At 44.0% G+C, this 25,611-nt stretch overlaps 1 protein-coding gene across 2 annotated transcripts in view; it reads right to left on the bottom strand.

Annotated features, from left to right (window-relative positions):
- Positions 1–7,780, bottom strand: part of METAP2 (methionyl aminopeptidase 2) — a 40,248-nt gene extending 32,468 nt beyond the window's left edge. Inside the window, exons 1-2 of one of the 2 annotated variants that reach the window (XM_024256713.3) lie at positions 7,273–7,780; positions 5,403–5,510 (exon numbers count right to left, since the gene is read on the bottom strand). In XM_024256713.3, the coding sequence (XP_024112481.1) occupies positions 5,403–5,510; positions 7,273–7,423 (259 nt within the window). In that variant the 5' untranslated portion in view covers positions 7,424–7,780. The remainder of the gene's footprint in view (positions 1–5,402; positions 5,511–7,272) is intronic. The other variant, XM_024256714.3, reaches the window with a different exon arrangement.
- Positions 7,781–25,611: the final 17,831 nt, after the last annotated feature.

The following is a 25,611-nucleotide window of genomic DNA, read 5'->3' as shown; positions in this document are numbered from 1 at the left end:
ACTTTGTGCCAGGATGGCAGCAGAGCCAGGATCTGAGTATTAATCTATATATGTTTATAGTTCCAACCATTATACCATGTTGAAATTTGTGCTTTTACATGTGTTTTCTTCACAGTATCCCAGCATATTCTTCATAGGCAGAGAGGGTTGGTTTTTTTGGTTTTTCTTGGACAGGGTCTCAGTCTGTTGCCCAAGCTGGAGTGCAGTGGCAGGATCACAGCTCACTGCAGCCTCAATCTCCCAGACTCAGGAAATCCTCCCACCTCAGCCTCTTGAATAGCTGAGACTACAGGCACGCACCACTATACCCGGTTAATGTTTTTTAATCTTTTGCAGAGACAAGGTCTCATTAAGTTGCCCAGACTGGTCTTGAATCGCATCTCAGCCTCCCAAAGTGCTGGGATTATAGGCATGAGCCACCGGGCCTGGCCAGCAGAGGCTGCTTATGTTTATTTGTGTTACTACTATGCCCAAATCAATTGATATCTGTTGAATGACAACTAGAAATCCATATTTAAAAAAAAAAAAAGAGTCTCAAGCTTTTAAGCTCTGCCTTGCATTATCTAGAAACATTAATTCTAAATGAACCATAGACCTAAACATAACAGCTAAAAATATATAAAACTTCTTGGAGAGAACACAGAACTTCTTTGTGACCTTAGAGACAGCAATGACTTAACTTTTTAGACAGGACACAAAAAGCACTACCCATAAATTTAAAAAACAGATAGATTGGACTTTATCAAAATTAAAACTGTCCTATAAGCAATACCATTAACCAGGTGATTAGCCATCCCATAGAAATATCTGTAAAACATATTATCTGATAAAGAACTTGCATCCAGAATATACAATGAACTATTACAATTCAATAGGATGACAAATAACCCAATAAAACATGGACAAAAGATGTGAACAAACACTTTACCAAAGATAAAGGAAAAAGCAAATAAAAACATGAAAAGATGCTCAATATCATTAGGGAAGTGCATATTAAAACCACAATGACAAAGCACTACATACCCATTATCAAAGACTAAAATTTTAAAACAGACAAATACCAAGTCCTTACGAGGATACGAACAACCTGAAACTCTCAACCATTGCTGAGAGGAATGCAAAACAGCACAACCACTTTGGAAACCAGACAGCTTCTTATGAGTTTAAACACATACTTACCATATGACAGGCAACCCAGTCCTATTTACCCAAGAGAAATGAAAACATATCTACACATAGACCCATATGCAAATGTTCATAGTAACTTCGTTCGCAATAGACCAAAACTGTAAACACCCTAAATACTGTTCAATGTAAAAGGGTAAAACATATTAGGAATACTACTCACAATAAAAAGGAATGTGCTATTGATAAATGCACAACTCGATGACTGTCAAAAGTACTATGCTAAGTAAAACAAGCCAAACACAAAAAACTACATACCGAATAATTCCATTTATAGGATACTCCAGGAAAGGCCAAAACTAGGGTCAGAAAACGTATCAGTGATTGCCAAGGGTTAGGTATAGTGCAAGAGAACCGACTATAAGAGACACAACTTTTTTCTGGAGATGGAAATGTTAAATGGAAATGGTCTGTATCTTAGGTTGTGGTAGTAGTTACACAATTGCATACTTTGTCAAAACTCACCAAACTACACACTTAAAAAGGGTGACTATTGGGGCCAGGTATAGGGGCTCACGCCTGTAATCCCAGCACTTTGGGAAGCTGAGGCGGGCGGATCACTTGCGGCCAGGAGTTCGAGACCAGCCTGGCCAACATGGTGAAACCCTGTCTCTACTAAAAATGCAAAAATTAGCCGGGAGTGGTGGCGGGCACCTGTAATCCCAGCTACTTGGGAGGCTGAGGCAGGAGAATCACTGGAACCCGGAAGGCAGAGGTTGCAGTGAGCTGAGATCGTGCCACTGCACTGCAGCCTGGACAACAGAGTGAGACTCCATCCCAAAAAAAAAAAAAAAAAAAGAGTGGTGACTATTATTTTAGGGAAATTATATGTTAATGAGCCTGACTCAAAATGTATTGAATGAATTACCTCCAGCACATTGTCAGATGCCCACAGGATCAACTTTTTATACCAATACCCCAGTTTCCAATTCAGCACATCTAAAATTAAACTTAGTACCCTCTTCTTTGCCTGCAAACCTCTCCCCCAATGTCTAACTGGCTCTTTCCCAACTTCACTATTTCAGTCAACAGCACCAACATTCTGTCACCCAAGTTCAAACTCCCAGATTCCACTAATGCCTTACTCCTGCTCCCAGAATGCAAGTCTCCAAGTCTTTTGAATTCTGCTTCCACACTACTGTTCACTGGATCCTTCCTCTCCATGCCTATTTATGACTACCAGTTTACATCTTCATTACCATATGCCTAGGCTATTTCTAAGAGGCCTCCAAAATGATCTCCTCCTTGCCTTTCCTACATACTTCCTCTCCTCTAAACAACCCTGTATATAGATAAAGCCTAAATTATTATTTCATAACATTCCTTTTTTGTTAAGAGACAGGGTCTTACTATGTTACCCATGTTGGAGTGCAGTGGCCAGTCACAGGTGTTTTCGCAGCATATTGAAGCCCCCTGGACTCAAAGATCCTCCCATCCCAGCCTCCCAAGTAGCTGGGATTATAGGCACCAGCCACTGTGCTTGGCTCACAACATTTCTTAAAAATCCTCTAAGGCTCCCTCAATCAATCACCTCATATGGCAAGCTTGTATTACCACAATGCTTCAAATGCTTTCTCAGCATTACCCCAACCCAAAATAGTTTCTTTTGTTTGGTTTTACTCAAGTTCTATTCCCTCCAATGAGCCTTTCCTTCAGCATTCAGCCCACACTTATACCACCAAATTTCAATAAATTTTATTACAGGTACCCAAATACCTTTTCACATCTAGGTTTTGTTTGTCTACCACATCCTTAGTTTTCTTTATTTTTTCTTATTTTTTGAGACAGAGTTTCACTCTTGTTGCCCAGGCTGAAGTGCAATGGCACAATCTCCACTGACAGCAACCTCCTCCTCCTGGGTTCAAGCAATTTTCCTGCCTCAGCCTCCCGAGTAGCTGGGATTACAGGCACCTGCCACCACACCTGGCTAATTTTTTGTATTTTTAGTAGAGACGGGGTTTCACCATGTTGGTAAGGCTGGTTTTGAACTCCTGACCTCAGGTGATCCACCCACCTCAGCCTCCCAAAGTGCTGGGATTACAGGCGAGAGCTAATACACCCAGTCTAGTTTTCCATTAGGAGAAAGATCTTGAAACACTAGCTTTCCATTCCCTCAAAGACCTAACAACAGGTAAGTAATATTGACTGACTCTGATTACCGAAATAACTACAAATATTCCTAAAATCTTCTTTAATACATTGAAGATTTCCAACCTGATGGGCAACTTTGTAGAGATGTAACAGAACAAGATACACTTCAAGATTAGCACTGTGATTTTTTTTGGTGGCGGGGGGACGGGTGTAGAAATGGGGTCTCACTATGTTGCCCAGGCTTGTCTGGATTACAGGCATAAGCCACCACACCCAGCCAGTATTTTTTAACTAGCCTGACAGGCCCAGGAAGCATTATGATATCGTATACACAGTGGGTCTATAGCAACCTATTATATTGCCTTGAATTTACAAAACATTTTCTTGTGAAGAGCTCAAAATAAGTTCATAATCTAAAGCATAAGCCAATGTAGAACGGAGGTTTAAGGAAAAGGAAAATCTAATAATTCCCTTGAATCTTGGCACTTTTTTCCACCAAATGTTCACTATAAGCTTCTTGAAGGCAGAGAACATATCACTCTAAAGGAAAACAACTACTCTACATTACCCTGACACAATAATTACAGCCCCAATTAATGGTTAAAGACCTAACCCCAGGCTGGTGGTGCTTGAGGTGGAGCAGATGTTCTCAGTAGTAGGCACCTAAAAATAAAAAGAATGGGGAAGCCCCATTTTTCCTCTGCCAAAAGAGGCTAGAAAAAAGTTCTCTTGCCTGTCTCTTCCTCCACTGTTTTACTAATAACATCAATTAGCAGTTGCTGTCTTAAAAAAAAATCTTATTGTACCCAAACACCCAGAAGGAGCTAGGATCAAGGAATTTATAATAAAACTTAGTGCACTCCTATATATCCTCTGAGAATGAAAAGAGTTAATTTTGGTATAGAGAATAAAAGGAACAGGCCGGACACGGTAGCTCAAGCCTGTAATCCCAGCACCTTGGGAGGCTGAGATGGGCAGATTACTTGAGGTCAGGAGTTCAAGACCAACCTGGCAAAACCCCATTTCTACTAAAGATACAACAAAATTAGTCAGGCATGGTGGCAGGCGCCTGTAATCCCAGCTACTCGGGAGGCTGAGGCGGGAGAATTGCTTGAGCTCGGGAGGTCGCAGTGATCCGAGATCACGCCACTGCACTCCAGCCTGTGTGACAGAGCAAGACTCGGTCTCAAAAAGGAAAAAAAAAAAAGAGAGAGAGTAAAAGGAATAAATGTGCAGGCACTAGGTTTGAAATTCTGGCTCTATTCTACACATATTAGCTGTGTCACTTTGGGTAAATCATGTAACTACCACTTCCCTATCTGTAAAATGAGATGGCTGGGTAAAGCCATGAGGGGCTGGGTAAAGTCAAAATAAATAGGAAAAGACAGTTCATTACTAAAAAACAAAATGAATATCTAAGCACAAGTAGGTTACTTTGCTTGGTTTTGTGAGGTTAAAATGTGAATGTATGTGAAAATAACCTAGGAAAGTATCTAGTACATAGTAGTTCTTCAGTATTAGTTAAATAAACAACCCCTCAATCTTATTAATACTCACTACTTTGCCTTCTACCAAGTATATTTTTAAAATCTAAGATCTGTCCTATCTGAACAGCTAATTAACACATTGAACTTTTTCAAGACTTGCTAATAAATACCTTTTCCTTTTTAATCTGTGACATTAATTGAGGCTTTAACAAGTGAAATGTCAGAGAAAAGACTATACGGGTAAATAAATTTTGATTAAGGAATATCACATTTTCTAGCTTTTCTTTCTTTCTTTCTTTCTTTTTTTTTGAGACAGTCTCATTCTGTTGGCCAGGCTGGAGTGCAGTGGTGCAATCTCAGCTCACTGCAACCTCCATCTCCCGGGCTCAAGCAATTCTCCTGCCTCAGCTTCCCAAGTAGCTGGGATTACAGGTGTGTGCCACCACACTCAGCTAAATTTTTTTTTGTCTTTTTAGAAGAGACAGGGTTTCACCATGTTGGCCAGGCTGGTCTCGAACTACTGACCTTACGTAATCCACCCGCCTTGACCTCCCATAGGGCTGGGATTACAGGTGTGAGCCACCACACCCGGCTACATTTCTAGCTTTTCTAACCACAAAGATCAAATTAACCATTTACCTTCATCATCTTCATCTCTTTCTTTATCTTCCAATGCTGATCTTTCCAACTGTCTTGCTACTTCATCCACTGAGGCTCCTGATTCTTTATCAGGTTCCTGTTCCCCTGCTGATCAAAATAAAATAGCAGAAATCAAATCTAATACAGACACTTTTCCACTAGAATATGCTCTAATGATCTTGGAAAACTTACAAATCCTTTCCTCAGGAAACAAAAACAGAAACATTGTGAACATAACAGAATTCGTTTAATGACAGAAAAATCTTCCATACTTACACAGTACTGTCCATTCATTAATCTACTCAACAAAATATCCATCACACACACTAGCAGCTAAAAGATAAACAAAAGCGTGAACTGGTCTCTATCCTCAAGTAGTTTAACTTGTAATAGCGGTCAGCAATTTAGACTCAACAAATACTTAAACACCAGATAGGTAATAAATGCTGAAGGCCTTAGGAAGAAGATTCACGTGCAACACCCCGGAGCAGCCTGGTTTCATGAAGAAAGATATCACGATGGGCTGGGTAAAGTCAAAATAAATAGGCAAAGATAGTCCCCATTACTAAAAAAGTAAAACGCTCAAATATCTAAGCACAAGACCAGGCCCCTGCTCTGGAAGTGATTATAACCTACCTATAGGAGCAATATGTTACATGTATTAATAGTGTCAGGTAGCACGAAATGAAATGACATTCTGGCTACTGGAGAAAATTCATATTAAGAAATACAACTGTTAAAAATACATTAGGATCAGTCAGCTTAACACCTTACAAGACAAACAGCAGTGTTTGAATTTCACTCGAAATCCAGGAACAGCCACCAGAGTAACAAATTTTGCTCTGGAAGAGTTCCAGCAACGCTACAATTCTCCTTCCCTTCCCATCTAATCAAAATTTCAGAAAGATGAAGATTAGCTCTCTTCGACCTCTCTCAATTCCATCTTAATCGCTTCTGACTTCTCCATTTTACTGTTTCTCTGGCGATTTTAATTAGAAACAAATAAAAATAATTTTTCTTAAGGTGAAGGAGCTTGTGCAGCAAAAACACAGACTTCTCAAACCATATAAGTTCCTAGCTCATAATATCCAACTGTAAACTCTCAGCAGTTCTCCTTGCCTTACCAGTGGATTTAGAGGTTAAGACCTGAGAAGTTCCATTCTAAGCCACAGAATATCCTATCTGCACTGCCTGCAAGTGGCATCATAATTCAGGTCTAAAGGCCCTAAAGCTTGGCGATGCTATGAGATTAGGCAGGTGAAAATTCGTATCACCACCACAAATTCTGCAATTAATGACATGAGCGCGCGGGCAAACACACATGTACACACACCCCAAAAGTGCAGGCTGCAACAACAACCCCAACGTGAACCAGGATAGTGGGGGGAGGTGTGCTTTCCATTACATTTGCCCACCCCACCCCCACCCCCACCCCCAAAGAAAATAAGTCCTAGCTTGCTCCAGCAAACCAGCAAAGACGCGGCAATACGGGTCAGAATCGGATTTTTGAGGCGGCGGCCAAATAGCGCGAAAGATGGTAGGGCTGTGCTTGTGCACAATCTCAAGACCGTGCCACGATGTGCGTGGGAGCTGAGTTCTGGTAATACAGGGGCTCGGGCCCAGCGACCCCAAAGGTACCACACGCCAACCTCAGGCACTCTTTTCTCCCCCACCAGCCCTCTAGTCCCACAGGAGGAGATGACACCTCTTCTCAGACTGGGAATCTATAGCCCGGCTTTGCCACCCTGTCAGGCCCAAGAATCAGTCTAGTCGGGGCTCCGGGGCCCCGGTCCCGGCCACCTCAACGGGCCTGAGCCAAACCGTTCAGTCGTTCCCGGAGGGGACTAGGAAAACATAAAACTCTTTTTACCTGCAGAAGCCCCTTTGCTCTTCTTCTTCTTTCGTCTTTTTTTCTTGGCTGCTTCCTCAGCCGTAGAGGCAGCTCCTTCTTCCCTGTCGTCTGGATCCAGGTCGCCATTCAGGTGGCTCCCGGAGGCCGCTACCTCCTCCACACCCGCCATGTTGCCCGAGAGAGCGCGAGGGAATGAGACAGAGCGGCGAGGGCCCGATCCTTCTCCACCCGCCTACACCAGCCACGCCGGAAGCTGCTCTCGATGGTAGGGACGCAGGGAATGCTGGGAGGGCGGAGGACTCAGCTGAGGGTGTCGGGCTAGCTTTGGGCCGGGCGTGCCTGAGTCTCGGCTTGGAGCCCCGCCTGGCTGGAGTCGACTAGGGCCAGACCCGACTGCTTCGTCCGGTGCCTCGGGCATTCCCGAAGCAAATCGGCATGCGCAGGGTGAAGTTTAAAGGGGAAGTTGAGCTCTAAAGTCAGCTGGAGATACCTGTGGAGAGGGGCAACCCGCCGTAGCAAGCGGCGTCTCTGCTGGAACGGAAATATTTTATATTTGCGTTTTTCTAAATCACACAGGCAGTGGGGAAACGGGCTAAGAAATGTGTTCACTTGTACACATTTCTATTGTCATAACTCCTCATATCTCTTAAATCTAAGAGATTTAATCAAATCTGCATTGACATTCACAATCACAGCTCTCCGCGAGGCTCTGTAGGCACTGGAGAGAATTTTGGAAGCTGGAGTTCCGTATTAGTTTCTTGTACTACTCAACCCCGGACGGTTCAAGATGGGAACCCGTCACACTCCGCTCACTTTCCAATTCAGGACAAGAATGACAGGTTCTAACACACGGGGACACGGTCTGTCTCATTAATGCAAAAGATCACACTCCGTTTTCTCTATTTCCGGTCACCTTTCTTTTGGATTTAGGACGTTTCACCAGAAACTAATTGAATTTTGCCCATTTCTTTACTTCTTATGTTTTGAGCCTCATGTTCAAACCGCAGTTTGAGATTTAGTTTGTGGCATAAGTGGATTGTGATTGGCTGCCTGCACCAACTCCTTCTCAATTTCTCCTGAATATGGCTTTGTCCACCTAGAGAGTTTAGGTGTTTTCATTAGTTTTAAACTAGGCACCAAGCTTCATGGGCATCAAAATGTCTTTAAGAGCCTTCTTGCCAATGGGTTTACAGTAAACCTCACACAGGCTCTGACTGCAGCTGCATAAATGTACATTCTCTGTCTTAAAGGTTCAGGCAGCACCTATCCAATACTAATAAAAACTGCTTCTCTTATTCTTGTACAGATCTTTATCTCTCTAAATCTATCCCTATTTATATTTTAAATTGTTTTCCCTAGTTGATTGCTAGCAATATAAAAGTTGGTAAACCGGCCGGGCGCTGTGGCTCATGCCTGTAATCCCAGGACTTTGGGAGGGCGAGGTGGGCAGATCACAAGGTCAGGAGTTCGAGACCAGCCTGGCCAATATGGTGAAACCCCGTGTCTACTAAAAATACAAAAATTAGCCGGGCGTGGTGGCAGGCGCCTGTAGTCCCAGCTACTAGGGAGGCTGAGGCAGGAGAATCGCTTGAACCCAGGGGGAGGTTGCAGTGAGCTGAGATTGCACCACTGTACTCGAGCCTGAGCGACAGAGCCAGACTCCGTCCCAAAAAATAAAGTAAATAAAATAAAAAATAAAAAGTTGGTAAACCAAACATAATACCACAAAAATAAAAATAGAAGTAGCTTCCATGTGTTCAAAATCCTTTAAAATGCCCGGCAAGATCCAGCCATACCTACTTCTCCAGTGTCTCCACTCTCTTACTGTTATAGCTGCAGCTCTCAAAGCTCTTTCTGACCTTGGAGCATTTCAAACTCACTGTTACTTTTATCTGGGCTGCTCTTTGCTTGGCTGACATATTCACTCATTCACTCATCCATCCATTCGTTCAATGCCTACTGTAAACATAGATCTGACAATATTTAGAGAGCAAAAACAGAGATGATCCTTGTCATCATAGAGCCAGTTAACAAAAATAGACATCAAGCAATGATGCTAATAAAAGCAAATTTACAACTGCTGCTATGAGAGCATATTACAAAGGGACTTGCCTAGCTAGGATGGCCTGGTAGAGTTTCCTGAGGAAGTAGCAATTAGGCCGAGATCTGAAGGATAAATAGGCAAAGGGGAGGGGAAAGGTTTAGAGAGAGTTTTTGTTTTTTTTTTTTGAGACGGAGTCTCACTCTATCACCCAGGTTGGAGTGCAGTGGCCTGATCTCAGCTCACTGCGACCTCCGCCTCCCAGGTTCAAGCGATTCTCCTACCTTAGCCTCCCAAGTAGCTGGGATTACAGGCGCCCACCACCACGCCCAGCTAATTTTTGTAGAGACAGGGTTTTACCATGTCGGCCAGGCTGGTCTCAAACTCCTGACCTCAGGTGATCCACCTGCCTCAACTTCCCAAAGTGTTGGGATTACAGGCGTGAGCCATTGCGCCTGGCAGGGTATTCTTGGCAAAGGGAAGGTAAAGAAAAATTTAAGAGGTATTTAAGAGGAGACATGGATTCTAATATTAGAATGGTCATTTGGCTATAATTTTGTGACTCTGGACAGCTCATATATTTTTGAACCTTGGTTTTGTCATCTGTAAAACAGTAGGGACTATAACACATTTAAAGAACTAAAAAACATTCAGAATGGCTGGAATGCAAAGAGGTGGAGAAGGGAGTGAGTGTGATGAGATGAGACTAGAAAGGTAAGAGCCTTGGAGGAAGGAAAGGGTAGGAGAGCTGACGGAGCCTTTTAGACCATACTAAGGGCTTTATACTTTGTCCTAAGAACAATATAAATCTCTTAAGTATTTTATTTTACTTTTTTATTTATTTTTCAGACAGGGTCTCATTCTGTTGCTCAGGCTGGAATGCAGTGGCATGATGTCAGCTCACTGCAACCTCTACCTCCTGGGTTCAAGCAATTATCCCACCTCAGTCTCCCAAGTAGCTGGGACTACAGGCACATGCCACCACACCCAGCTAATTTTTGTATTTTTTGGTAGAGACAGTGTTTCACCATGTTGGTCAGGCTGGTCTCAAACTCCTCCTGACTTCAGATGATCCACCTACCTCCCTTAAGTATTTTATTTTTATTTTTTATTTTTTTCTGAGATGGAGTCTTGCTCTGTCGTCCAGGCTGGAGTGCAGTGGTATGATCTTGGCTCACTGCAACCTCCGCCTCCCGGATTCAAGCAATTCTTCAGCCTCAGCCTCCCGAGTAGCTGGGACTACAGGCACGCGCCACCACACCCAGCTAATTTTTGTATTTTTAGTAGACACGGGGTTTCACCATGTTGGCCAGGCTGGTTTCAAACTCCTGGCCTCAGGTGATCCGCCCACCTCAGCCTCCCAAAGTGCTGGGATTACAGGTGTGAGCCACTGTGTCCAGCCCCCTTAAGTATTTTAATGGTGAGACAGTTAACCTGATGAGATTTGCCATTAACATGATTAGATTTTTGAAAAGATCACCATGACTGCAGTGTACAGAGTAGAGTTGAGGGTGGCCAGAATGAAAGCAGGGAGATCAGTTTAGAGGCTATTACAGTCAATAGATTATAGTGGCTTGAAAGGGAATGATGATGGGTATGACCAAAAAAGTGAATAGATGTGGGAGATAAAAATGAATAGATGTGGGAGATAAAATGGGCAAGACTTGGTGATGAATTGTATAAAGGATTTGAGAGAGAAGAAGATATCAAGGAAGCCCCTTAGGTGTGTTCCGGTGAAACTGGATTGACTGGTAATGTAATGTAAATAACAGCAATAGAAAAACATTTCAGATTTGAAAGGGAAGATTATGAGTTAGATATGAGACATGCTGAGTCTGAGGTGTCTTGGGGCATTAAAGTGGAGCTGTGAAGAAGGTTGATAACTATAAGGAACTGGAGATCAAAAGAATAGTTGGAGCAGATATAAAAATTTGAGTCATCAACTAATAGATGGAAATTGGAACTTTGACACAGATGAGATCATCCAGCAAGTGGATCTAGACATGAGAGTCTACCTGTACTGTACAGCATGGTGGCCACCTACCACGTTGCCACTGAGCACTTAAAATGCTGCTAGTTCAGGTCGGGCACGGTGGCTCACGCCTGTAATCCCAGCACTTTGGGAGGCCGAGGTGGGCAGATCACGAGGTCAGGAGATCGAGACCATCCCGGCTAACAAGGTGAAACCCCATCTCTACTAAAAATACAAAAAATTAGCCAGGCGTGGTGGCGGGCGCCTGTAGTCCCAGCTACTCGGGAGGCTGAGGCAGGAGAATGGCGTGAACCCAGGAGATGGAGCTTGCAGTGAGTGGAAATGGTGCCACTGTACTCCAGCCTGGGCGACAGAGCAACACTCCATCTCAAAAAAAAAAAAAAAAAAAAATGCTGCTAGTCCAAATTGAGTTATGCCATAATTTAGAATACACACTGAATTACAAAAACTTAATACAAAAATACTAAAGTTTCTCAATAATGTTATATTTATTACTTGTTGAAATGATAATCTTTATATAGAGTTAAATAAAAACATCATTAAGATTGATTGTTACCTGTTTCTTTTTACTTTTTAAAATGTGGCTACTAGAAAATTTAAAATTACATGACTATTGGACAATGTAAATTGTCAACCTTAAAAAAAAAGACACTAGAGGCTAGGCATGGTTTCTCACACCTGTAATCCCAGCACTCTAGGAAGATCACTTGAAGCCAGGAGTCAGAGACCAGCCTGGGTTACCAAGCAAGACCCCCTCTCTACAAGGAATTTAAAAATTATCTGGGCGTGGTGGCATGTGCCTGTAGTCCCAGCTACTTGGAGGCTAAGGTGGGAGGATTGCTTGACCCAGGGGAAGTCAAGGCTGCCGTGAATTATGATCACACTGTTACAGAAGGGGTGGGCTCCCAGCTAAACCCCACCCTTAAGCCTGGAACCATGGCCCTAAGTGAAAACAGCTGACCCCATTTTTCTGCCCAAATGTTGCTTTTTTGGCCTGCCCCACCCCTATCCTGTGCCCATGAAAGACTTAAGCTGGCAAAGCAACATAAGCGGCTGAGCATCGGGAACACGAGCAGCTGAGTGGTAAGCAAAGAAACAACTAAGTGTCAGAGAGTAGATGCAGCTAATTTTGGACGTGCAGCTTCCGAGAGGGGCCTAGCCAGAGATGGGTGGGCTTCAGGGAAAGATCACCTTCCCACCCCCTTTCCAACCTCCCTTTCCGCTCAGAGCCACCCACCGCTCAATAAAGTTGCCTGCATTCATTACCTTTCAACCCGTTCATGTGACCTGATTCTTCCTGGACGCCAGACAAGAACCAGGAAGCCCCTGAGAGTATAGGGGCTGCCACCCTGACCCTCCACTGAGCTGGTTGGCACTTGGCCATCCCTGGAAGGCAGAGTGGAAAGAGCATTGGCTGTAATATGCTTGGATGCTGCTGCGGGGCCCACATAGAACCTGCTCCCACCAGAAAGGAGCGACTGGCTGGTTCCAGCGTTCGTTCACTCCGGTTCCCACACTCGTTCCCTCGCACACTCCCTCCTGTGAGGAGTGGCCAGCAGCGGGCTTAGTGAAACCAGTCACTCCACTTCCCACCCACCGAGGGGGTCAAGGGAACTATCCCATCTCATCACCACTGCACTCCAGCCTCGATGACAGAGTGAGACCTTGTCTCAAAAAAAAAGAAAAAACGGCCGGGTGTGGTGGCTCACGCCTCTAATCCTAGCAATTTAGGAGGCCGAGGCAGGTGGATCATTTGAGATCAGGAGTTCGAGACCAGCCTGGCCAACATGGTGAAACCCTGTCTCTACTAAAAATACAAAAATTAGCTGGGTGTGGTGGCACGTGCTTGTAGCCCCAGCTACTCGGGAGGCTGAGGCAGGAGAATCGCTTGAACCCGCAAGACAGAGATTGCAGAGGGCCAAGATGGCACCACTGCACTCCAGCCTGGGTGGCAGAGTGAGACCGTGTCTCAAAAAAAAGCAAGAGAAAATTATCTCTAAACATGTTGGGTTTACTTGGGAATAGAAATAAGGATTATAATCCAGAATGCAGGAAATGGCAAGCCTCCAGTGCACTCAGTGAGGGAAGGGGAGCTTTTATTAACAAAAAAGAGATTTATATAAACTGCTTAGAAACAGATCATTGTTTCTAGAGGCTGACAGCCAGAGTTGTCAGTTCATTGGTGGAGATACCTTACTGGGTAAGTGTCCTGAGAACATTTTACCTGAATTACAGCAGTCCTAAAAAATGTCTAGTGATAAACCTTATCAAATCAGGAGATGCTTGAAGGACGCAAAAGAGCTTTTTGAACGTCCTTGGAAACAATTCTTAAACGTGTAAGCATAGGCCTCCTTTCCTTTCAACCTTCCTGGCCCTTTTTTGTCTGTATCTGACAGAACCGATTTCATTTTGGCATCTGAAACCTTCACAAAGTCTAGAGTAAGAAGTATGGAAGTTGTCAAAATCAAAATGGAGTCACTAGTGTTAAAAAAAAAACTCAGACAAAAAGAGCTGAGGAAGGCTATAAAAAGAGGGTTCTCACACTTGTATGCGTAATAACAAAAACTATCGCAAAAGACTCTGCAAAAACCACAACCTTGCATAAAGGCCATCCCAACTGTACACAAAAAATACTTCTACAAGGACATCTACCCAGCAACTGCCTGTATGACTTTGGACTGGTATCACTTTTGTTATTGATCTTTGTAGCCAAGGATAATTATCTCAAAACAATTATCCTTCTCATTTTTCCTTTATATGCCTTTATCTTTTTTTAAACCTCCCTGGATATGCACATAATTTACCACATATCTTTTTCTTTTACAGAGACTCTCTCTGTCATTTAGGCTGACAGAAAAAAAGTGAACCTGAGACTAAGCCTTGGGGAACATTTAATGAATGAGTTGGGGTAGATGAACCTTCAAACAGGACTGACGAGGTAACCAGAGAGGGAGGAAGATATCAGGAGGCATTTATTATTAGAGAAGCCAACGGAAGACCTCAAGAAGGAGGGCATGATTAACTGTGTTAAGTGTAGCTAGGAGATCACGCAAGAGGACTGATGTACATAGTAATTTGGATGCCACTGGTGACCTTAGCAAGAGCTATTTAGGTAGAGAGATGGAAACCAGACTAAAGAGTGTTGAGGAGGCTGGGCGCAGAGCCTCAGTTGAGGTTCAAGTGATTCCCACCTCAGCATCCTGAGTACTGAGACTATAAGTACATGCCACCACATCTAGCTAATTTTTTTTTTTTTTTTTGTATTCGAGATGATGTTTCAACATGTTGCCCAGGCTGGTATTGAACCACTGAACTCAAGCAATCTGCCCACCTCGGCCTCCAAGTACTGGGATTACAGGCGTGAGCCACTGCACCCGGTCCCTGCATATTTTCTACACTATCACTAGCACCTGCCTCAAACCTAAGGCATAGTAGGAGCTCAGTAAATACTCACTATATAAATAGCACTTAAGCACCCAGCATATTACATTCATTATCTCATTTAATCCATTTTTGAGTTGAGAAAATTACAGAGAGAGTTTAGGCAACTTGCCCCAGGTCATACAGCAAGTGAATAGTGGAGTCAGAATCCAAAGCCAGGTTACCAGATACCAAAAGTTTAATGATTTTGAATTCTACCTTCCCAGTTGAAATTTCAAATCAATTCAGCAAACATTTATTGAAGTTGCAGTGAGCCAACATCACACCACTGCATTCCAGCCTGGGTGACAGAGACTCCATCTCAAAAAAAAAAAAAAGCCAGGCACAGTAGCTCACGCCTGTAATCCCAGCACTTTGGAAGGCCGAGGAGGGCGGATCACGAGGTCAGGAGATAGAGACCATCCTGGCTAATACAGTGAAACCCTGTCTCTACTAAAAATACAAAAAATTAGCCGGGCGTGGTGGCGGGCGCCTGTAGTCCCAGCTACTCCCGAGGCTGAGGCAGGAGAATGGCATGAACCCAGGAGGCGGAGCTTGCAGTGAGCCTAGATCGCGCCACTGTACTCCAGCCTGGGCGACAGATCGAGACCACGTCTCAAAAAAAAAAAAAAAAAAAAAAGTTTGTTGCCTGTAGTCCCAGCTACTCAGGAGTCTGAAGCAGGAAAATTGCAGACTGGGAGTAATTTGCTTGGTGAAAAACACAAAACTGAGTAAGACAGAAATCTGTACCCTCAAGAAAGTTCAGAATTCAATGAGACAGATGTGTAAACAAATGAAATAAGATGCTAACACTTTCCTTATTTATTAATTCTCTTTTATTCTAAGATAGTCTGTCACAAAGCTGAGGGATTTTTCTTTTTTTTTTTTTGAGACGGAGTCTTGCACTGTCACCCAGGCTGGAGTGCAGTGGTGTGATCTCAGCTCACTGCAACCTCTGCCTCCCAGGTTCAAGCAATTCTCATGCCTCAGCCTCCCAAGTAGCTGGGATTACAGACGTGAGCCATCGTGCCCGGCCAGCTGAGGAATTTCTCAAGGGATCTAAAAGATCTTCAGACTGAGGGCAAGGATGTGGCTGGTCAGCCTCAGGACAAATCTCAAAACTTTGCGGGGCTGAGGCAGGAGGATCACTTGGGCTCAAGAGTTCCAAACCAGCCTGGGCAACATAGTAGAGACCACATCTCTACTAAAAAAAAAAAAAAAGAAAAAGAAAAAGAAGAAGAAATTAACTAGGCATAGTGGTGGGTGCCTACAGTCCCAGCTACTCGGGAGGCTGAGCCAGGAGAACGGCTTGAGCCTAGGAGATAGAGGCTGCAGTAAGCTATGATCGTGCCACTGCACTCCAGCCTAGGCGATCCTGTCTCAAAAATAAAAGAAATAAAATAAAAAGCCAAATATATTTAAAGAACTTCTAGAGTATGGTATTTTTTATTTTTTGAAGTTAAACAGTCATTTTACATTATTATTATAAAATGACAGTGATAATAGATACCGTTTTTCAGTGCCTTGACAACATTTTTTAAAAGGCAACACTATGTTAGTTCTCAAAACCACTTTTTAAACATTTCTTAATAGTGACATCCCTAAGTCCGATGGTCTCTATTCTAAAGAAATAATTGGAGATGGGAGAGCCTAGTGTTACGGGAGAACTGCCAAATTATTGCTGATAACAATATTGATGGGAACTTATGCAAAGGCTGTGGTTAGGGGTCTAAGAGGAGAGGCTGCATCACAGAAACTTTTTTTTTTTTTTTTTTTGAGACAGAGTCTTGCTCTGTCGCCCAGGCTGGAGTACAGTGGCGTGATCTCAGCTTACTGCAACCTCTGCCTCCTGGGTGCAAGCAATTCTCCTGCCTCAGCCTCCTGAATAGCTGGGATTACAGGCGAGAAACATTTTTTTTTTTTTTGAGATGGAGTCTCACTCTCTTGCCCAGGCCAGAGTGCAGTGCAGTGCTGCGATCTCAGCTCACTGCAACCTCTGCTTCCTGGGTTCAAGTGATTCTCCTGCCTCAGCCTCCCGAGTAGCTGGGATTACAGGCGCCCACCACCACGCCTAGCTAATTTTTGTATTTTTAGTAGAGACAGGGTTTCACCATGTTGGCCAGGCTGGTCTGGAATTCCTGACTTCAAGTGATCCACTTGCCTCAGCCTCCCAAAGTGCTGGAATTATAGGCATGAGCCACCGCACCTGGCCGCCACAGAAACATTTCTAAAGAGGTATTAAGAGAACTTCATAGTGCATTGAGCACAGAGAGAGAGGAGTTGAGGATGAGACCCAGGTTTCTGGCTTGGCTTCCTGGGTTGAGACGGGTACCGATCCCTGAGATAGAGAATGAAGGGGGAGGGGTAGGTTTTTGAAGAAGTAGAATGGAAGATAAGCTTTGGGTATTCTAAATTTGAGATGCCTGCAGGGCACCCAGGCAAAGATATCTAGTAGTCAGTTAGAAATATGCATCTAGAGATACAGACACGGGAGTAATTAGGCCCTCCGTGTGGCAGAGGCTACGAACGAGACCATTCAGGAAGACAGGAAGGAGACCAAAAAACAAAACACAACCCACAAGGACACTAATGTTTTGGGGATTTTGTTTGTTTGTGGGGAGAGTGGGACACTACAAAGGAATAGTAAGACAAGAAAGAGAAAATGCTGTAGAGAAAAATCACATGAAGGTAAGGAGAGAAAATGTTTCATGAAATAGTTTGACCACCTATGTCAACTGTTGTAGAAAGATCAAGTAGTACAAAGTCTCACGATAAACTGTTGACTTCAGATAGAGCAATTTTGTTAGGGGCCATCAAAACAGGCTACATAGGAGAGATTGCGATGTACTTTCCTGGACACCACCTCAAGGGACAAAGTGTGAAAGTTGTCAGAATCATAATGGAGTCACTTGTGTTAAAAACCCTTACAAAGGCCAGGGATAGTGGTGCACATCTGTAATCCCAGCACTTTGGGAGGCCAAGGCGGGCATAACATTTGAGTCCAGGAGTTCAAGACCAGCCTAGGTAGCATGGTGAAACCCTATCTGTACAAAACGTACAAAAATTAGCTGGCATGGTGGCGCATGCCTGTAGTCCCAGCTACTTGGGAGGCTGAGGAGGATGGCTTGAGCCTAGGAAGTGAAAGCTACAATGAGCTATGATCGTGCCACTGCACTCCAGCCTTGGCGACAAAGTAAGACTCTGTCTCAAAAAAAAAAAAAAAAAAAAGCCAAACAACAAAACCCTGACAAATAGAGCCTCAGAAAGCCATGAAGGGAGGATTCTCATGCACAAATGTCTGATAACAAGAATTACGGTAAAAGACTGCAAAAATGACAGCCTTGCACAAAGGCCATAGCAATCTTGCAAAACTAAACAAAACAAAACATTTCTGTGAGGACACCTGCCCAGCAACTGCTTGTCCATACTCTGACTGGCTCCACCCTCATTATTGATCCTTTTAGCCAGTGATCCTCCTCATTTTTCCTTTAAAAAACTTGTCTTCCTAGGCCAGGCGCGGTGGCTCACACCTGTAATCCCAGCACTTTGAGAGGCCGAAGAGGATGGATCACCTGAGTTCAGGAGTTTGAGACCAGCCTGGCCAACATGGTGAAACCCCGTCTCTACTAAAAGTATAAAAAATAGCTGGGTGTGGTGGTGGGCACCTGTAATCCCAGCTTCTCGGGAGGCTGAGGCAGGAGATTTGCTTGAACCCCAGAGGTGAAGTTTGCAGTGAGCTGAGATCGCGCCATTGCACTCCAGCCTGGGCGACAGAGCAAGATTCTGTGTCAAATAATAATAATAATAATAATAATACAAATAAAATAAAAAGCTTGTCTTCCTTTACTTCCTTGAAATACACATTCTTTCTCAATCATAGTTGTATCCAATAACATCCTAAATTACTTATTTTTTTCTTTTCCATTCAAGGTGGCAGAAGTGGAACTAAATTACTTACTAATCTTATAATTTATCTCCTTTTGTAGTTGGAATAAAGTTAGATACCTAATAGTAGAAATTTACCTTCTATGGTGTCCATGTATTGAGGCTTAGGCTTTGGGGAAAACATATATGGTTCAAAGCAATATTCTTTTTTTTTTTTTTTTTTTTAGTAGAGGCGGGGTTTCACCACGTTGGCCAGGCTTGTCTCGAACTCCTGACCTCAGGTGATCCACCCACCTTGGCCTCCCAAAGTAATGGAATTACAGGCGTGAGTCACCACGCCTGGCCCAAAGCAATATTCTTATGCCCAAGATGTCAGAAGTATCATTACCCACATGAAAATTTTCTATCTTTCTTTCTTTCTTTTTCTTTTTTCTTTTTTTTTTTTTTTTCTGAGACAAGCTCTTGCTCTGTTACCCAGGCTGAAGTGCAGTGGCATGATCTTGGCTCACTGCAGCCTCCACCTCTAGGTTTCAAGTGATCCTCATGCCTCAGCCTCCCAAGTAGCTGTATTACAGGCATGTGCCACCACACCCAGTTAATTTTAGTATTGTTAGTAGAGACAGCGTTTCACCATGTTAGCCAGGCTAGTCTCTAACTGCTGACTTCAAGGGATCCTCCAGCCTCAGCCTCACAAGGTGCTGGGATTACAGGCGTGAGTCACCACACCCAGCCCTCATGCAAATTTTCAAGTGCTTATTGGCCAGGGCTATGTAGGATTTAATATCAAGTGTTCAGGAAAGAAAGCTTAGAGCTAGATGAAACACTTTGCCTAGACTCATGGAGTCTTTCCCTGAGCAGATTTCGGGAGTTCCTTTTCTCTCTCTATTTTTTTTTTTTTTTTTTGAGATGGAATCCCACTCTATCACTCACTCTGTCACTGTAGTGCAGTGGCACAATCTTGACTCACTGCAGCCTCAGCCTCCCGGGCTCAAGCAATGCTCCCATCTCAGCCTCCCGAGTAACTGGGATTACAGATGCATGCCACTGCAATCAGCTAATTTTTTTTTTTTTTTTGAGGCGGAGTCTCACTCTGTCACCCAGGCTGGAGTACAGTGGTGTGATCTCAGCTCACTGCAACCTCCACCTCCCAGGTTCAAACAATTCTCTGCCTTAGTCTCCTGAGTAGCTGGGATTACAGGTGCATGCTACCACACCTGGCTAATTTTCCTATTTTTAGTAGAGATGGTATTTCACTATGTTGGTCAGGCTGGTCTTGAACTCCTGACCTCAAGCAATGTGCCTGCCTTGACTTGCCAAAGTTCTGGGATTACAGGTGTGAGCCACTTCACCTGGCCTGGAGTTTCTTTTCTGTGCAGCTTCTTTCTCTCTGATATGTCTCCTCAGCTCAGAGATACCACCACACAGGAAAGTGTTTCCACACAAAGAGCCGGGGTGATTGTGAATCTTGCATCATTTCCCTGTCATCTGGTATCACAGTTCTGTGTTTCCTATTGATGGATGTCTAAAAGGACTTATTTCTTTTTCCAACTTTGACAGCTGCGTATAATGGGAAGTCTTGTCCAGTATCAGTCCTTTTCCTACATCAAGGCTGAAAGTGAAAGCACTTCCACATTGCAGGCTTTCTGTTAACATCTGATGGGCTTTGCTTGCCAGTTTTTATTTATATTTATTTATTTATTTAGTGAGATGAAGTCTCACTCTGTCACCCAGGCTGCAGTGCAGTGGCACGATCTTGGCTCACTTCAACCTCTGCCTCCCGAGTTCAAGTGTTTCTCCCACCTCAGCCTCCCGAGCAGCTGGGACTACAGGTGCCCACCACCATGCCTGGCTAATTTTTGTATTTTTAGTAGAGACAGGGTTTCATCATCTTGGCCAGGCTGGTCTCAAACTCCTGACCTCAAGTGATCCGCCCCTGCTTCAGCCTCCCAAAGTGCTGGGATTACAAGCATGAGTCACTATACCCAGCCCAGTTTTTTGTTTTTAAACGATACAGTAGAAAAACTGACTGGGAACTCAGTATTTTTAGGTAGAGCTTTGTAAATTAGGAGGTTTGCTTTAGTGTGAATGGATGAAAAGCAGACCATATACTTTGGAAAATAGACGTTGTTGGATGCTTACCCAGAATTCATTTTTAGTTTTTCCCTTGCTAACATAATCCTTCTTTGGGTTCAGGTGTCCATGCTTTTCTGCCTAGCTAGGTGAACCTGTCCTTAACACAAGGGTAAATCCTGATTTGACTAAACTGATACATGAGAATTCCAGTGCCTCTTGCCAGTGGTTTGTTTAGGCATCAGCTTGTGTTGCAATTTTGATCAATGAAACATGGAGGGCCAGGCATAGTGGCTCACACCTGTAATCCTAGTGCTTTGGGAGGCTGAGGTGGGAGGATCTCTTGAGCTCAGGCATTCGAGACCAGCCTGGGCAATATAGCGAGACCCAGGCTCTGCAAAAAATACTTAAAAAATTAGCTGGGTAGTGGCACAAACCTGTAATCCCAGCTACTCAGGAGGCTGAGATGGGACTATCACTTGCACTCAGGAGGTAGAGGTTGCAGTGAGCCAAGATTGCACCACTGCACTCCAGCCTGGGTGACAAAGCAACACATCCTGTCTCAAAAAACAAAAACAAAAACAAAAACATGGAGGTAAAACCATTGGGAACTTCTAGAAAAAGTGTTTCAAATTAAAAAAAGAGACAAAATATAGTTTCTTTTCTTCTTTAGATGTTTTCAAGTCTATGAATAATCCCTGGGTATATGAAGAGCACAGGACGGAGAGGTGGAATGATGCTGGGCCCTTGATGGTGTCATTCAGCCATTGAATTGGAAAATCCTAGTCACTCTACATTCAAACATGTAAGATATCACATCTCCACATTTTTAGAATTAGAGATTTCTGATACCTATAAATAAAGTCATCCTAAGTGATGCAAACTCCAGAATACACAGGACTCGGTGCTTAAAGGTGAACTTCCTTTCTAATTTCCATAATGCTTCCAGATCATTTGTTAAATTTCTTAGAAGAGAACACTCTGTTTTTTTTAGCTTTGTTACTGTTGTTGTATTTTTTCCTAGAAGATGGAGAAACACATAAACTGCAGACATTATGCTTGTAAGAGTAGACTTGCTGACTTAATTCTTGATATAAACTTTAAGTTACTTCTTTCTTTTTAAGCCCCAGGTCCCATTCTCTGGCCTGCTTAGTGTTTCCAAGTCCTGAATTTCTTAGAGGTTTTGCAGGGCTAATTGGGTCCCCTTTCAAAGCATCTTATTCTACTGACTTCTTGGCTGTGCTTCCTCCACACTATTTCATGACTTTTCTCTCCTTCATCAAATTTCAGTCAGAACTTTTATAACTCTTGTCCCTGGAAGCCCTGCTCCTATCTTATGTGTTGTGGATTGATTAAAAAAAAAATTCCTTTAGTATCATTTTAATAAGGTCCTGGTGAGAGGTGAGCCCAGCTGGACTTCCTGGGTCGAGTGGCAACTTGGGGAACTTTCCTGTATTACAAGAAGTTTGTAAAATGCACCAATGAGCACTCTGTAAAATGCACCAATCAATGCTCTGTAAAACGCACCAATCAGTGCTCTGTAAAATGCACCAATCGGTGCTCTGTAAAATGCACCAATCAGCAGGAGTCTAAAAGTAGCCAATCACGAAGAGGATTGAAAAAAGGGCACTCTGATAGGACAGAAATGGAGCATGGGGGGTGACAAATAAAGGGATAAAAGCTAGCCACCCCAGCCAGCAGCAGCAACCCACTCAGTTCCCCTTTCATGCTGTGGAAGCTTTGTCCTTTTGCTCTTCACAATAAATCTTGCTACCACTCACTGTTTGGGTCCGTGCCATCTTTAAGAGCTGTAACACTGAATGCAAAGGTCCGTGGCTTCATTATTGAAGTCAGCAAGACCACGAACCCACCAGCAGGAACCAACTCCTGACACATCTTGTGGGATTGTCCAGGATATTGCCACGTGGTGAGTACCATCGGACCCTTTTCACTTGCTATTCTGTCCTATTTTTCCTTAGAATTCAGGGACTAAACACTGGGCATCTGTCGGCCAGTTAAAAGCGACTAGTGTGGCCGCTGGACTAAAGACACGGGTGTCAGGCTTTCTGGGAAAGGGCTCCCTAACAACCTCTGACTCTTTGGAATCGGAAGTGTTGGTTTGCCTGCAATCAGCTTCTGCTTTTCTTGCACTTCTGGGCTGAGCCAAGGGTCAACAGAGAGGAAAGCCATTCAGCTCCAGGGTCCCGACAAAAAGTGGTTGACCCTGCAGCCATGAGCGGAACTCTCAAAGTTATGTCACCCAAGCGAGACTCGCCCATCTATCCTATCTATCCTGACCCTTGCCTCCTGGGTCCTAATGCCTGTCAGACAAACCTCCTCCCGCCTCTCTTTTCTGAGGCTAGTCCCGATTCTAAAAACCACTCCCTGTCCCTGGTGCTCTTCTAGTTTCTCCTATAAGGATGATTTCTAGCCAGGTGCGGTGGCTTACACCTGTAATCCCAGCACTTTGGGAGGCCGAGGCGGGCAGATCACGAGGTCAGGAGATCGAGACCATCCTGGCCAACACGGTGAAACCCCATCTCTACTGAAAATACAAAAAATTAGCCGGGCGTGGTGGTGGGCACCTGTAGTCCCAGCTACTTGGGAGGCTGAGGCAGGAGAATGGCATGAACCTGGGAGGTGGAGCTTGCAGTGAGCCGAGATTGCGCCACTGCACTCCAGCCTGGGCAACAGAGTGAGACTCCGTCTCAAAAAAAAAAAAAAAAAGGATGATTTCTAATATAAATTTCGGGATTCTGCTCCCTTCTTTAGGTACCAGGGCTCACCAATGAGAAAGACATAATTTTTGCCTGAAGCCCCATCAGTGGGGGCACTATTTGGAATTTTAGGATCCCTCATCAGACTAGCAGGCCTAACAAAGGCTATTCTCGAAGCTAGGATATGGGGAGCCTCAGAAATTACAGACTCCAAAACTGGGAGGATATCCTTCCTATTCATATGATGAGAAGTGAGGACAAAAGGCATCACTCTTCCAACCCTGGAGATCCCTTCTCTCCCTCAGGGTATGGCCCTCCACTTCATTTTGAGGCATATCATCTTTATAGGACAAGGGTAAGGTCCCAATACCAACAGGAGAAATCGCTTAGGACTTTAACTAACAGGTTTTTGAGAATACATTGGTAAGGGCCACTAAATCTGACCTTTCTCAGTCCTCTTTGTGGTCTAAGAGGAAAGGCAAGGGTGCAGGTTTTCAAGAATGCATTAGTAAGGGCCACTGAATCCGACCTTCCTCGGTCCTCTTTGTGGTCTAGGAGGAAAACTAGTGTTTCCACTGCTGCTTCGGTGAGCATAACTACTCTGAATGGCAGGGTCTAGGGACTGTTGTGGGTTCTTGGGCAGGGGGAAAAAAAGCAGACCAAAACAAGGGCAGTTTTTTCTTTCAGATGGGAAACACTCAGGCATCAACAAGCTCACCCTTGAGATTCATCCTAAGCCATTGGGATCAATTTCACCTGCAAACTTTGAAAAAGAAGGGCTTCTTTTTTTCTGCACTATGGTCTGGCCCCAACATTCTCTCTCTGATGGGGAAAAATGGCCACCTGAGGGAAGTATAAATTACAATACTTTCCAACGAGAAACAAGCCACCCCCTCGCCCATGTCCACTATGCCAAGGCAATCACTGGAAGGCACACTGCCCCAGAGGACAAAGGTTCTCTGGGCCAGAAGCCCCCAACCAGATGATCCAACAACAGGAATGAGGGTGCCTGGGGCAAGTGCCAGCTCATGCCGTCACCCTCACTGAGCCCCAGGTAAGATTAACCACTGAGGGCCAGGAAATTGACTTCCTCCTGGACACTGGCATGACCTTCTCCGTTTTAATCTCCTGCCCTGGACGGCTGTCCCTAAGGTCCGTTACCACCTGAGGAATCCTGGGACAGCCTGTAACCAGGTATTTCTCCTACCTCCTCAGCTTGACCTTTTCTGTAAGAGGGAAGGCAAATGGAGTGAAATACCTTGTGTCCAAGCTTTCTTTTCATAGAAGGATAATCCACAACTATGCAAAGCTTGCAATTTACATTCCATAGGAGGGCCTTTCAGCTTATCTCTATATCCTAGCCTCCCTACAGCTCCCTTTCCTATTAATTATAAGCCTCCTCTAATTTCCCCCACCCAGAAGGAAACAATCAAAGAAATCTCTAAGGGACCACAAAACCCCTCAGGCTATCGGTTATGTCCCTTTCAAGCTGTAGGGGGAGGGGAATTTGGCCCAACCGGGGTACACATCTCCTTCTCCCTCTCTGATTTAAAGCAGATCAAGGTAGACCTGGGGAAGTTTTCAGATGATCCTGATAGGTATATAGATGTCCTACAGGGTCTAGGGCAAACCTTCAACCTCACTTGGAGAAATGTCATGCTATTGTTAGATCAAACCCTGGCCTTTAATGAAAAGAATGTGGCTTTAGCTGCAGCCTGAGAGTTTGGAGATATCTGGTGTCTTAGTCAAGTAAATGATAGAATGACAGCTGAAGAAACAGACAAATTCCCTACTGGTCAGCAAGCCATCCACAGTATGGATCCCCACTGGGACCTAGACTCAGATCATGGGGACTGGAGTTGCAAACATCTGTTGACCTGTGTTCTAGAAGGACTAAGGAGAATTAGGAAAAAGCCCATGAATTATTCAATGATGTCCTCAGGAAAAGGAAGAAAATCCTTCCACCTTCCTCGAGTGACTACAGGAGGCCTTAAGAAAATATATTCCCCTGTCACCTAGCTCCCTCGAGGGTCAATTGATCTTAAAAGAGAAGTTTATTACCCAATCAGCCGCAGATATCAGGAGAAAGCTCCAAAAGTTAGCCCTGGGCCCTGAACAAAATTTGGAGGCATTATTAAATCTGGCAACCTCAGTGTTCTATAATAGGAACCAAGAGGAACAGGCCAAAAAGGAAAAGCGAGATAAGAGAAAGGCCACAGCCTTAGTCATGG

This window comes from Pongo abelii, chromosome 10, assembly GCF_028885655.2.
Source record: "Pongo abelii isolate AG06213 chromosome 10, NHGRI_mPonAbe1-v2.0_pri, whole genome shotgun sequence".
Classification (NCBI taxonomy): domain Eukaryota; kingdom Metazoa; phylum Chordata; class Mammalia; order Primates; family Hominidae; genus Pongo; species Pongo abelii.
Note: the sequence above shows the minus strand (reverse complement) of the source record. Positions and strands in the feature narration are given on the sequence as shown.